Consider the following 15,635-nt stretch of genomic DNA (forward strand, 5'->3'; position numbering starts at 1 on the left):
TTGCAATAACAGATGATCTGAACCCTGTAATAATATGACTGCCACTTCCTCACATTACAAATATAAAAAAAAAAAAAAAAAAATGAAGACTTGACTCAGAAATCCTGCCACTTTGGAAGACTAATTTAAAAGAGATGGAAGCAACAGCCTTTTTATTGCTCAGTTAATTCGAAAACCATTATGCTGTCTTTTACTCTTCACTCTTTGTGTCCTAAAATTACTCTCACAAGTGTCTGTCAGTCGTGGTTAATCATAGCACTATATAATTTGGATACTTGTACAAGTGATGGCCCATCGCTCAGCAGGGGTCATCAACGACTTCCCTCTCCCCATGCTGGGCCATACCATTTAATTGAGGTTAATTTGTGTCGTTCTGTGAGTGAACAGGTGATGAAGCTTGATAGTTCGTCATAAACGTCTTCTCCAACATTTATTTAGTGTTTCAGTGTGCTGTGTGTTGGTGTACACCAGTTAATCTCACCCCGTCCTGTGTTTTATGTGTTTGTGTGGAGAAAAATAAGCCCCATTGGATGTCTTTGATTTAACATTGGATTGCTTATGTACACTTTGAGCGGGAATCGCAGTCTGAATGCAGCATTAGGAACATTGTTATGCTTTCTACGTGAACGCTTTGCCACTGCACTTAACCCTAATTATTTAGCAGACTGATTAGCATGATTGTGTGAACAGAAACACTCCCATCCTGTAAATAATGAGCTGTTTTCTCCTACTCAGTGCTACCCATAGTGGCTGGCATGCCACAGCCACACTGCCAGTATTGAAACAACACGTGGACAAAAATGTGAGCTTGTGAAAGTGGAGTTCTCGGGGAACTGGCGTGCGTATACAGAGTATACCTTTGCTTTGATGCTGAAAATGCCCTTTTTGCTCTATCAGTGTTCTTTTTTTTTCTTTTTTACATATTAAACCTCAGTGTCCTGCCAAAAGTGCCTGTATGCCTGCCAAAACTTTAAAGCGTGTTTTTAAAATGGTACTGGGCTGCAGCGAAAGGTTGCGTCTTGCTTCTCTCACAGGCTTAACTGTGTAGAAACATAACCTGTAAGTCTACGGAAACTCTTTGAAGTCGCGCCTGTTTTTTTGACATTTCATTTGACAAATCCATTTTGTGAGGAAGACACACACACACACATTCCGCAACTGCACTGCATTTGCTGCCAAAACAAAAAGTCAATTAAATGTGAGAGGCTTATTTGTACAAATTAATAAAAAAAAAATAAAAATACTTCTTCTCTATTTTCTCTACTTTCCTGACCTACTATGCAACAAATATATTAATACCATATTACACATGGTCTTATTTCTTAAATTCATGACATCTGGCACAAGCCATTTCTTGACAACTTGACTGTGTTTTCACTGTATTCAAAATAATAAGACACTACAAAAAATGAGCACCAGCTGTTCCAGCTATCATGGTCCACTCCAAGCAATTTTGAGCTCCTGGTACAATTTTGAGGTGTACTGCATGATGGGATCGAAACAAAATAACTAATTTTATTGAATAATCCATCCATTAAATCTGGACATCATTGGACAAATACAGAGAGACAGACAGTCACAATCACCTCAAACGCAGGTTTTTTTGGGACTGCTGGAGCACCCAGAGAAACATGAAAACTCTAAAACGCCCTTAATCAGACTTGAACGGAGTTCGTTATGGTATAAGGCAAGAGCACTAACCCCAGTTATCCAGGCGCACACCCAGTTGTTTTCTATAGCTTACTTTGTTCATGCATCATTGCTCAAAAATCATTGTGCTTCACAGGTATGAGATCCGCGACCCACACTTGGTGGAGGAAAACGTCCTGCAAATCCTGAAGGAGAAAGCGGACTTTGACAACTACAAGCCTCGCCCTTTCAACATGCGTGAATTCTACGACCGGACAGGTCACGACATCAAGGACATGCTGCTGGCCTGCTCCTATAGAGGCATGGAGTGCAGCGCTGAAGACTTCAAAGTGGTGAGTCAATAGTTAAATGTCCTCCGTGGGGACAGCTGAGGCCTGCCAAGATGAGGGTCATCTGGGCATGTTCGTGATGCAAGGTCAACGTTGCGATCGCTCATAGCTTATTGTAGTCTCTATCTATTATCATCGTGCAAGTTTTCTTTTGGAAAGTGTCGTGGGGAGATGCAAAAATAGTGGAGCCCTGAAGATTGGACTATCACCCACATTCTTGTGTCCTCCCCGCAGACTGAGACACAGATCCATTGCGCACACTGTAAATGACACTGTATGCTGGCAGGCTGCCACCGAGCATGGTAACACACTCAGATATGCTGCAGAGCCCTGCACACTGGCCTCAGTTTGATGGTTTCCCAGTCTCTAAATGGTTGAGCGGGGCTTCTTCAAGGTTTGGGTCAGCACTTATGATGCTTGGAGGTATTGAGGTGAAACAATCTATCACTCTGGTATTTTTTTTCTGTAATTGTCTTTCTCATCTATTGAATGGTTTCAGATATCCACTTATTACCCGAAACCTTGGTGACCTTTCTATCTGCAGTCCCGTGTACCGATTCATCAGATTCAGCTGCAGTACAAAGCACTTCACTGTCTGAAGCACATGCAGTTTACCTTGTCCTGTACGATTTTTGGCCAGTTCTTTTTAAGCGGAGAAATTCAATTTTATAAAGAGTGATGTGTGATCGACCTTGTTTTGTACTCGGCGCACTGATTGGTGATGTTATGACTTTTTGCTGTAAGAAAGAAATGTAGAGATATGCCCATTATTTTCTGACCTGTTGCAGAAAGTAAAAAGCAGGAACTTGATTAATATTTGGTTTTCTTTTTATGACATCAAAGATTTTTTATTTTTTATTCTTTTTATCACCATTTAGTCCTACATTTTGCCCATCTGTGGTTTGTCTTTGGGTATTTAGCTCGTTGGCTGACAACTGCTGTTTACCGTCGCTGGAAAATGAGATTGATAAGAGAATTAACTCTCAACCACACATTAAATGTGTGGGCTGTAACACAATACACCACAACAGAGCCACGGAGTTGGCTGGTATTTCTTTGTTTGTAATTATCAGTGACCGCGCTGACACTATACATTGCTTCCTGATTCATATGAAGTATTTGCCTTTTGACACCTCTTTCATATTTGGCATTACGGGATCATGAATGATGCCATGAAAGGGCTTGCAATATAAATTAAGCCTCCAACAGTTTATAAACCAATCCAGAATTATTAGTTTATATGGCTGTAACAAGGAAAATGTGTGTGGCTTCTGTTGGAAAGTGTGTAACTATAATAACACAGAAAAAAGAGACGTGTCAGAGTAAAAGCACATTTCATGAAGTGACAACCTGATCTGTGGAGACTATCCAGCAGATGCATATACCAGAACACAAATACAGTGCCATTCGGAAGGATGCTTCATTGATGAAGTTTTATCGCCTTAAGGAACATATTTCACAGAAAATCTCACATCCAGATGAGTAAGATTGCAGTTGAAAGTTAGGACTTCGAAATGTCTATGGATCTAAAAGTTTTGTGTTTTTGTTTACGTTAATTGTTATGTTTCAAACGGATTTGTTTCAAATATAATTAAAAATAATTAAACATACAGTTATGCAAGATTTTGACCTCCAACTTGTGATATTATATAAAGTTTTGGTTTTGTGCCCAAGACATTACAGATGCACTCCTGGTGGTAAGCAAACTACTTTAACAGGTCAGTGTTCACTGTGCATTCCTGTAAAGTGTGTAAAAAAACAACAACACACTCTTAAAGATCAGTAAATTCAGCCTTCCGTCTCATCTCACACCGCGCGTACTTCAGGGGGCTCTTAAAGGTAAAACAGCTCATGTTCTTAATGTTCTTTTTTTTTCTTCTCAAATCCCATAAAACCTTGTAGTACATCAGTGGGTTGCAACATGACCCACATGGTGTGACTCCTCTAATGTGCTGATATGTCCACATTTTCTGTAGTTGGTTGTGCTTATGGCAGATGGTGTTTCACAGCGCTCTACTGTATTTGCACTGTGGCGGACCTGGATGGGACAGCTCAGCAGAGAGCAGTAATGGTGTGGAAACAATCTTCGAGGTGGCAATCATACAGTTTAAAACATTTTTTCTACAGCAATGACCAGCCACTGCCTCTCAACTCCACAGCCACGGAAAAGCTAAACCCTCTGGGTAACTAGGTCGGCAGCCTCTGCCTGTTTTCCACCGACATAGGCAGTGCTCACTGCCTCCTGACTTCAGCCAAACGGCCTCCACCTCATCTGACATTTAGAAGTCCAGGTTAATTGCTTCGTAAAAGCAGTGCTGTGTTAAAGATGTGAAACAAACTGACCACAGCGACTATAACACTCAGTGCAGGTATGATCTGATAAGACTGAGAATCTCTAACACACTACAATCTAATATCGTCCAGAGACAAACTGACTTCAATGAGTTTTGGGTTTCATGTTCAGAGTTCAACAATATTCAATCAGACATCCAGCATCTGTGTGGAAAGTCAGTGTTGGTGAATAATGGCCCGAAATACAATGCATTGGGATAAAACTAATTTTCATCGCTCCTGAAAGTACCACAAATTCCTAACCCTGACCTTCTGCATTCCAGTCAGTGTGTCCCTGCTGCATCTCTACACCTAGAAAGACATCTGCTAATTAGTTTTGGCCTTATGTGTTTTCACTGAGCTGATATATAAAAAAAAAAACCAGCAGGACTGAAAAATGACCCTGAGTGATTATTAATACATGGCCTGAGGCTCCTAGAAAGCAGCTGCAGGAGATAATAAGAAACCAGTAAAAAGTAACTGCATGCAAAGTGAGATGTGATTGTTTATCACTGAAGAGATATATGGGAAAATTTGAAATGGATTTCACATAAATAGTGCTTTTCCACTGCTTGACCAGTCCTCAAAGCGCTTCACACTGTTCACATTCACCCATTCACTCAAACACCAATGGAGGAGGCTGCCATGCAAGGCGCTCAGTCCTTCCACTGGGAGCGATTTGGGGTTCAAAGTCTTGCTCAAGGACATTTCGACATGGGGAGTTGGGGAATGAAACCTAAGGCAACCACTCTACCAATTGAGTTACAGACACCCCGTCTATACATGGACACATGGAGGATGAGTCCCACATGCACCAAATCAGGTTAAAAAGAATATTACAGAATTTGCCATTTCTCTACCTGTGTCCCTAAAGAGCAAGCTCCAGGCCTCCAGGTGTCGACACGCAATTGGTGTCACATCCCCCAAGTCATTCCATTTTGAATACTTCGAGACACCCACATCTGACTTAGATCACTGGGGAGAAACTCTGGTAGACTTCCAACTTTGCAATACTCCAAACTTAAGCTCAGGGGATTGTCGGGGAGTGCAAGAGAACAACAGGTAGTACACGAGAGAGACAGAAGAAAAAGAACAAGAAAGAGGGGAGAGGGAGATAAACACACACCAAGGCCCAGGTAACAACAAAGTCCTTGGGATGAAACTGAACATGGTGGTCAAGTGCTACAGAGAGCCACAAAGACTCAGAACAACAGCTGCCACTGCAGCGCCGGCAACAGAAGTACTATCGGCAGACGCACGCGTTTAGGCTCACTTAACCTCTAAGACTGCAGCGCTGAGCTGTATCTCCCTTTTCCAGCTGCCCATTTGTTTGCCCCACACAATAGAGTATGGCAGCTCCACAGGTCTCCTTCCCCACCTCTCCACTCCTTTTTATTTATTTATATTATAACAAAATGTCAGGTTTTGCTCAAATATGCACAGCGGGAGAGAAAATCTTTTAAATCATGCTCGCTTTCTCAATGTGCTGGAGCCACTGCATTTATGCCCCTTGCTTCTGAATTGATAAAGGTGCAAAAGTGTTGGTCTCGTGGGGGGGGGGGGGGGGTTATGGGTAATATATGTCCCTGTTGATTTAAAATGTATTACACAAAAACTTAATTAAACTTGAAAAAAAAAATGCATGAATTATAAAACGTTTAAAAATTATTACACACCTTAAATCAATACAGCAAATGTCCTTGCAAAATGCCCCACAAAACCACTGCTTTTAATCAAGTTACTATCGAGTGGTCGAACTGTAAAATATATGGATGTAACATTGCAAAGTGAGCATACTTACATTTAGATAAAGCAGATTTATTCAAACTGGAGACACCACCCTATGTCACACTTGCACTTAACTAGATGTAAAAATGACACTTTTTTTTTCTTTTAGTAGTATATTTCAAGTTCAAATGCGGATGAACTTACAAAGGAAGTCAACACTCCGTCGGTATCAGTCGCCAGCCAGCCAACACCTGGCCAACAACTGGCTTTGGATCAAAAACCGTCTCATCATGCAGCACAACATTTAGCCACCTCCTTTTCTGCTGAATGCAGACGATTGTTGGGACACGGGGTTCTTATTCTGCACTGGAGCAGTTGATTGGAAGCTGGAATTTACTCTGCATTTTACAAAGCTGTAACGCCACTAAGTGGTTTCTAACTCATTGGAGTTGATTTTTAGATTGCGAAGGAGTAATTGACTTCATGGGTCTGTTTCTGAATAAAAGCTGGCCTTCAAAATTCAACACAGGTTTCGACCGATTGTTTTGCAGCAGATATTTTTAAGAGTTAAACTGACAGGTTCCTTCGAAAACCAGCTATTTGCGTCAGCTTGTGAGCACAATTTCTTTTACAGTGCTTTTAAGCGGGTACTATGAAATACACTCAACTCCTTGTTCATTGGGCACATTTGTGCAATCTGATGCGATTGTCTACGTCGTCCCTGTCTGAACAATGACTCCCTGACACCACAGGCTTTTCAGAAAGATCTTAATTTTCTTATAAGTTGATTATTGACAACACCAATACCATCAACATCACTGCAAGATGCAAATGAGCATTACTGATAAACTGATGCCGACTTGCTGAAATACTGTCTTTATCACAGCTGAATTTATGGCAAAAGTATTGTACTAGATCATGTTATGATAAAAATCTGCACCTGATGTAGTGGCTTGGGAGCTTTTTAGTGAGATGAAATGTGTCTGTACAAGAATGAGTCATGTTTTTTTTAATCATTTCAGTCGGGACAGCTTGAGGTCTGTCAGTGAATCCCATCAGTGCCTTTAATCTTCCTGTCAAGAATGGCCGTCCCTCCCACTTTTTATAACTCAAGACTCTCGCATAATGGCCATGAATCCATTGAGCTATTGGCTTCATTTCAACTGTCCATTGACTTTCAGAGTCCACCTTTTGTGGTACGACGGAGTGTCGCTAATGAGATGTGATCAATAGAGAAACCCTTTTAGAGAGACCTGCCGGTGGATCACTTTTCGCAAACAGTTGGCTCAAGGATAAAGGAGAGGATTTATGAAGTCTCGCATGTCATTTGTCACTTAAAAAAATCAGTTGGCGCTATTCTTCTCTATGATTGGTACCATTGGGGGAAAAAAACAAAAAACCTGCTTTTATTTCTTTTCCCCATTTTAGTCTAACTTTTCCTTAATTCGTGTTACCGGCGCTGGATTTAATTTGCTGATCTGTTGCGGAAAAGTAGTCCTGTGTCGGCTCGGAGCTAGGGGCAGCTCAAGACATCTGATTTCTTAGCTTAATTACTGATGTAATCTAATTTAATTATATTAGCCGTTTAAATGCGATTACTGTCGAGGCTTAGTGTCGAAAGAGGTGACTGTCATTTGTGTTACCCGGAAATTCAAACATGTTTTAATCTCCCGTTCCTCATCAACTGTTTTTGACACGCTTCACCTTTGTTCCACCCCCGACCTCATCCATCAGCACAAAGCCGATGATTCCGCTGTTCTTTTAGGCCGGACAATTCCCACACCTTTCCCTCTCGAGGATAAATCAATCAATTTGCTATTACTGTAGAACTCAAAGACATGGATCAATTAGGTTGTTGCTGAGCAATGGATGAATTCCTAATGAAAAAAACACCCTCTTGTTGGGCCTAACGAGGCCTCTGGCTCTCATTGACACGCTCTTGTCTTTTACTGTTGCCATCTGGCAAGTCAGGTAAGAAATTCAATTGCAAAGTAATCAGGATTTTATATGGTGCCAATTTCAAAGTGATGTTTTAATCAACCAAGTTGTAAAATCTCATTTTTTGGGTCGGAGCAAACCCCGGTGTTGGGTTGGCATGCTCGTCTCACTGACACAAAAGGACGGTTTGATTCTGGGGCAGCGGACCTGTGGAGTTTGCATATTCTCCCTTTGCGTGTATTCGATCTTTTCGATTACTCCAGATACTTCCTTACCCTCTGCAGTCTTCTTTCCTGTGCGCTGCCACAACCCAGTCAGATTAGCATGATGCACCGCTTCACCTCTCTCATCTGCATTTTTCTCTTCAGACTGATTTTTATTTCTTATTTTGTCGCTTCTGACGAAGAGGAATATTTGATTTCCCCTAGAAATTTGTCAAGCTTGCGTATATTTTTGATTAGCACTACTTTTTAACTGAAATCCATATTTCTAAGAAAATTATTATTTTATTTTTTTAATGCTTAAAACGTTTTGTCAAAATAACTGAGGAAACAATATACTGGTCGATATTCAAACTTGTTGAACTGCTTCTGCTCACTATGTCGCCTCAAAGAGTTGTACTCGGTACCTGCCTCCACTGTGTGGTTTACTTTGGTTTTTCAAACCAGAGAAATAATCATATCATAAATTTTGTTTAGGAATCCAGTGTTGCAACCCCAGATTTAGTATGGAATGGAAACACTTAGTGAAGTGAAGCCAGAGGGTGTTGCAAATTGAAAAAGAAAATAAATGAAATGATTGATTTAGTATTAAATAGTGGCTTAGACATTCGCAACAGAGAACAAGTTACTGAAAATGTTTTTTTAAGCAAGATTTTTAAGTGGGAAATCAAAATGAAAAATGAAATAATCAAGTGGAACAGACTAGGTCACAAGCAAGTTATAAAAGCACGAATACTCAACCTGATGTCCCCCAAAGTGTTTAAACTCAAACTTCTGATGAGCTTTGAGACTACAGCTGCAGAAACAAACATCCGCGGCTCGCACAGATGGAACACCCGATAGTTCTACTACCAACACAGCACATGCATGTACAAGCTGTGAACATTTGTCCTGACCTCTTTGTTTGATTTAAAAAATTTTCATTACGAAAGGCAAGGCTCCCCATATATGAGGTGTAGAGGCCACAGGAATGTAAAAAAAGGAAGAAAAAACAGACGTGAAACATGAATTGAAAGCCCTGAGAGATCTGAGAGTCAATTTATTCCATGTGACCCTGCCACTGCTCGTGCCTTGACTAAAATTATTTTCAATAATGAATTGGTTGGGGGGAGGGGGGGGGGGGGGGTACACTCTGGGGGCGAGAGGGTCAGAGAGGAAAAAGACAGTGGGAACTTATCCCTTGAAGAATCAATTATAAACACTTTGGTTGAGATCAGAGGATTGCACAGGGCTTTGGATTGACAGAGAAGGAGGAGAAGTGGAAAAGGCTGGGAGATGGAGAGGCTCCTGAAATAAGACCGGCGGTGTGTGCCAGTGGAGGGAGCCTCTGTTTGGCTCTGGGTTAGTGGCTGCCAGTGGGAACAGAGGGAAGGCGGAAAGAGGTGGGGATTGATAGACGCTGAGGCGCACCAGCGAGTGGAGCGCATTAGCTGAATGTGAAGCAGGGCACTCTGAACCCTCTGTGCCAAAGCCCTCATTGCATGCACAGTGTGCAGAGCTCTTGGTTTTCGCGAGGCTCTGGAGGCAGCCTCGCTCATTATTCACATTTGACTGACAGGTGGCACGCTGTTAATTATTATTATTATTATTATCATTATTAAATTACCTAGATAATGACAACCCAGAGTTTTTTTTTAAATTTCTTTTAACTCAGCCATGTTTTAGTGAAACCTGTTACAGTTTTCCTATTCACATTGTATTTCCTTATTTCTATTCTTCATTATCACCTTTGAATTAATTAAGAGGAAAATCTTGCAAAACATGATTAATGGTTGTGACATTTAAACCCAATCCTGATAATTACAGTGGCTGATTGATGATAGCGAGTAAGAGTATGAGCAGTTTCCTGTGACTGCGCGATGTTGCTTTGGTCCTAACTGTATTATTAAATATGACACTTGCGAGTGGGGAGCGACAGACAGGTCAGGGAGATGTTTCTTTATTTCACAGATGACAGGGTGCAGCTGTCATCTTGTGTGCCAGCAGCTCGGGATAGCTCGAGTGAAAAAAGCAGCTGGAACTCCACTTGCTCCCATTGGGATGCTGTTTTCATTGTACCAGTCATTGTCTTGATAATTTTATTCTTTTTCTTCTCTCTAGGGTGCATCCATTGCCTTAAAAAAAAAAAAAAAAAAGACTGTCAAACTTCCTCTTGGTTTAATTTTTTTTTTATGTTAGAGTTTCAAAGGAACAAACATTAATAAATCATTGGTTAACTATAAGCGGATATAAAAAGAAGCAAACCATTTTCTTCATTATCATTAAAAAAAACTCCGCTAATTTGTACTTTTAATCCACTGATGTATTTATACATGAAACGCAGATGAAGCCCAGGGCTACTTGATTGTTACTCTCATGTTGATAATGAGATAATCTTGCAATTACATATTTACTAAAGTAACTGTTGGATCTAAAGTGTACGAGAGTTGAGACTTGAGATGTTGGTCATTAATATTTGTTTTTAAGAAATAACTTTGAGGATCACTTTTCACAACAAGACAAAAAAACCCTATTATTATTTCTGCCTCATAACTCCTGAAGAAGAGGTTAAGATGCACAAAGTATGTGACTTCTTTCAGCGCACTACAAATTAATAATCCAGCAGAACCTTCTCATTTACTAGAAACTGCCTATGACAGGGGAGGAATGACATGCAAGGCATCGGAGCAGTCGTGAATATGACCCAGGACTAATCCCTCCCACCCTTGATGGGTCCTACTGTTGTGATCGTCTTTGTTGAGTATGTCTGAGATATCCTCAGTCAGAAGTGTCACGATGATCCGGTTTTGATGTGTTTGCAACACCTGCGCTCGCGTGTCATGGCTGCCCCAGTTAGTCAGCAAGTCAGTCAGTCAGACAACGTTGTCGAATGAATTAATAAAAGATGCTTAGGATTTGTTGCAGATGGAAATAGAGACTTGTCACTCAACGCTCAGGCAACCTCTGTTTGCCCTTGTTATCATCTGTTCACACACCACAGCCTTTTCTCCAACGCTGACAGTGTTGCCTGTCTTTGCCGAGTCATATCTTGTGTAAGTGTCCGTGCTTAATCTTTTAATTCTATTTAACAGAGACAATTGGTAATACGAAAAGTTGCCAAAGTCAGGATTCTGACCAAATAATGCACACAGATAGTTCTGTTGGTCTATTAACCTTAAAGTCTTAGAACTAATAACATGACAGTTACCTTTAATACGCTTTACAGGTAGATTATTCTTATTAGACATATATGGACAAAGAAAGATGAAAGATACATTCTACGCTTTGAATCAACTTAATGAAGCCCTTTTTTTTGTGCCTATAAAACTCAATCTAGAGTGAATACTGTGCTCAGAGCAGCTGTCATTTCCAAAATGGCCCCTTTTCTTTGCATCACAAAAAGAAGTGGCGTATGAGAAAAGTGAGCCTCTGAACTACCAGACTTATCGACTGATGACCTAAAGTAACAGCAAATCATCAAGTGTTTTGTTTCTTCCCATGAATTTGATATATTTTGACTTTTTGAAAACTGCCTTTCATTTTTATGTAGACTCTCTTGTTATTGCAAATATTGTGGAGAATTTGTCTGAGTTGTTGTGTCTCTTTTGTTTGACTGACTGTCTCGGATTATGACATCTGCTATCTACTGCAGGACTGTTTCTTTTTCTTTTTTTCTTTTTTTTTATACATCTTGTTGCTGGATATAGCCCTTTAAGGTCTCTGGATGTATGTTTGCTGCCGGCGCCATGCACTTTTACATGAATTTTCAAGCACCGCTGACGCCTCAACACAACCCATTCATTTGAATCAGGTTTGTTGGAGCGGAGAAATGTCTTACATGTACAGAGCGGGGAGTACTCCAGGACCAAGAGAGAGAAGCACTGTCCCAGAGTAAGACTGGCTTGCACTAGAAGCTGCCCGAAGGGCTCAGAGTTCAAATTAGAAAAAAAAAGTCCTCTATAATTGGAACAGCGCTTAAGTCAAGGGTGTCCTGAGTTAGGGGACTGTCTCGGTGTTTCAGTGGATGGAGGTGTGAGGCTGCCGGATCAGAGATTCAAGACCAGACTTGCATATCTTCCAGCAGTGTTTCGGTATTCAGCCTCTGTCTGTCTGCAGGGTCCCAGTCGTTGCTCTTTCTCTCATCCACCCTCATCTGCATACTGTCTGAATATCACTGCCTTTTTTTAATTAACGATATTAAGGAACTGATCAAGATAATTAACATACAAAAATGTTTTTTGACTAGTGCTTTTTATTCATTTTTCCCTTTGCTATCCTTCAGTCGTCACCATTTCAGGTCAAGTTTCTTTAGCTTACACTCGTCATCTCACGTCTGCCTTGTGATGTTTTTTGTTTTTTTTAACCTACAGTGGGGCTTGGTGGGGGAATTTAAAAGCATCAGAAATCACTTACAGATTGCTGAGTGTACAGTTCACACCAGCCCAGATGACTGTGTGTAGACCACGAAAAGGTGCAGCCAGCATATTCATGCAGTCCATCTAATTTATGGCACTATTCAGTATTATGTGTGTGTGTGTGTGTGTGTGTGTGTGTGTGTGTGTGTGTGTGTGTGTGTGTGTGTGTGTGTGTGTGTGTGTGTGTGTGTGTGTGTGTGTGTGTGTGTGTGTGTGTGTGTGTGTGTGTGTGTGTGTGTGTGTGTGTGTGTGTGTGTGTGTGTGTGTGTGCGTGTGTGCGTGTGTGTGTGTGTACGTGCATATGAACAGGTTCCAAATTAAATATCTATCTTTGAGAGCTTCTGCGATACAGCTTCTGCTGACCTGCAACTTCGTTGGTTAAACCTCCCAAAAGCAAAGTTCATGTTCTTTTTATCTCTTCAGGCAGTGCAGTTGTCAAGAAAAGCTGCCAGTTCGTAATTTACTAAACTGCAGCAGATCAGCCTCTTCTGCGCTCTCCCCAGTGATTAGTGCAACATTTGCACATCTGTGTGAGTTCTGTTTATGTATCTTGATATCAAATATTTCCAGGGTATTTTTATTTATTTTTTTCCTTCCTTCGTCAAAGCTGTTTTCATGTAAAGCTGGAAGTGCGGCCACTGCAGCATTTCTCTCTGTTAATATGGGAAAGTCATTTAGTCTTAATGCCAGACTGACAGTTGCAATGAATGTGCCTGGCCGTGGTTACAAATCAGCAGACGAGAGGTGACGGCAGAGTGGACCCAGCTAAAATACTGCTGCGGTCTCTAAAGTTTATGCTCCGGCTTACCCGAGGAGCAAACAGCTGGGAGCATAATTACAGAGATGATCATTTCTGAAAGGAAAAATGAAGGTTGTATTGGGCTCATGATAGCCTGAAGCGTTGCCTAAACAACTAAAACACCGGCTCTTACGCAGCCTTCTGGTCTGTTTCTTTCGGTTGAATGACAAGTGCTGTTCCGTCTCCGTGTCTCAACCTGATCCACTGAACACAGGACGATCAATGAAGGAATCGGTGTGCTTCATCATACTTTCTACAGTGCTCCACTTTAACCGTTTGAATCGATCAATTACCCCCAAAGTGCTAAGAATTAGCCACACTATCCTAAATACTAACTACGTTTTAGTTGTCTTCTTCTTGCTTGTATTTATTTGTTACTTGTAGGTCAAAGCTTTCCGTTTGAAAAGGCCACAGTGCTTCTCTAATACCAAATATTGATCAGACCACAAGGCAGATAATGTATGTTGTTGGTAGTGTGTTAAGGGGTTTCAGGGCCTTTTGGAATAGTCCCATTTAGAAATACATCTCTGTGTATTTGCATTATTAAAACATTTCATTCAGTTTGTGTTGAAATGGGCAATTAATTTAGCAATATGACTTTAAATAGTATACTATGTGGCTATTTCTGCAATAATTAGTATTCACATCAATATGATAAAATATGTATCATAACATTGCTCCAAAAGATTCTGTTTTTGAGATTTTATTAAACTGTATCTAATTATATGTGGGGTGAAAAGATTTTTCTTATGCGATATTAAATAAAACAAAAAACATTGAGTGCTTGCGAGCCTGCAGGGAGTTTGCATGTTCTCTGTGTTTTTTCCACAGGTGTACTCCAGTTTCCCGAGACCTGGTAGAAAAATTAAGATTAGAATTAAAACATGTGTAAGGTCAGTAAGGGACAATACAATTCCCATAGTTTTCACAGTGTTATTTGTTTCTTTCAATAATCAACTGTAATCAGCTTCAGGTGGATGGTTGAATTGAAGTACATCTCTTTCCTCCTCACATACATTACTATAGTTATTGATTCAGCACTCAACCAGTCAAACTGTTGATCTCTTCTGTGTCTGCTGTCCTTAGTACTCTGTAGAGCAACAATCGTAAACGATTTTTAGATTCTGATGTATTCAAGTTTGATCCTGGTACAATGTGACAAATTTAACACAAAATGATATGTTTGTCAGATATAACTTATCCAATATTAAAGTCAATATGATAATATACTTAACTTGGTGGATTTCTCAAATGGGGCAAATGATAGATTTGAAGATTATAGATATAAATGACGATTCATGAAGGACAGAGAGTCTGCTAATATATAAAGAACACAATTAGATTAATGCACCAGTGCTAATGAGGCACCCTGGCTAAATTATACCCTGCTGAACTTTGCAACGTGTATAGATATTTTTTCCTTTCAGTAGCAGTTGAATATTCTTTTTCTTTTTCTTTTTTAAACAGTATGAATGCCATTCATTTCAGCTAATCGTGTATGAGGTATTATACTTGAGGATTTTTTTTCATACTTAGGTACTGAGATAATAGGCTTTCCTTTATTTACATGGATGCCATCTGAATAAGGTTTGGCTCACATTCACCTCACTATTTACTTAAAGCCACTGTGCTCTGAGTGCAGTAACCCTGGACCCAAACAAACAAACATTCTGCCTGTCTTGTATCAGCTAGAATAGAGAGTAGACCTCTGGGTGAAAAAAAACAAAATCCAGCTTATTTCAAAAAATCAATTAAAACCTTCTGAATCAAGAGATATGTTTCATCACTTAAAGCATTAGTCAGTTTGATGTGAATACGGCAAGCGGGTCTGAATTTAGCAGCCACTTTTGTTTATGCAACGTTTCCTAGATAGTTATCAGCCCGAGGTTCCCCAAAGCAGCCCGTCCACTGGCATTACGATCAACACTTGCCCTACTACACTGACACAAAAACCCTCAATTTTCTAGTTCAAGGCATTGCAAAGAGTCACAGCTGGACTCATCTCTCTCTATCCAGCAGGCTAGAAGACGTGGGTGGTCAGTGCTAAGTGAATTTAATAAATATAATATATCCATCTTTTTATTCCCTGATAGGCCGGTGCTTGTCGTGTCCGCTTCTCACAGTGTCTTTTCGTTCAGACACAGTGTGTAGACCGCTCTTTTTTTTTTCTGGTTCAAAGCCCGGTTTAGTCGGCCAGCAGAGCTTCACTTCATGTGCTGAAGAAATGAAAAGCTTCCGCTTAACG

General features: G+C 40.4%; 1 protein-coding gene across 1 annotated transcript in view; it reads left to right on the forward strand.

Annotated features, from left to right (window-relative positions):
* Positions 1-15,635, forward strand: part of asic1b (acid-sensing (proton-gated) ion channel 1b) — a 173,065-nt gene that overhangs the window by 9,087 nt on the left and 148,343 nt on the right. Inside the window, exon 2 of the mRNA XM_080462612.1 lies at positions 1,787-1,982. Coding sequence (XP_080318738.1) covers positions 1,787-1,982 — 196 coding nt within the window. The remainder of the gene's footprint in view (positions 1-1,786; positions 1,983-15,635) is intronic.

Source organism: Lipophrys pholis, assembly GCF_963383615.2.
Source record: "Lipophrys pholis genome assembly, chromosome: 4".
Classification (NCBI taxonomy): Eukaryota; Metazoa; Chordata; class Actinopteri; order Blenniiformes; family Blenniidae; genus Lipophrys; species Lipophrys pholis.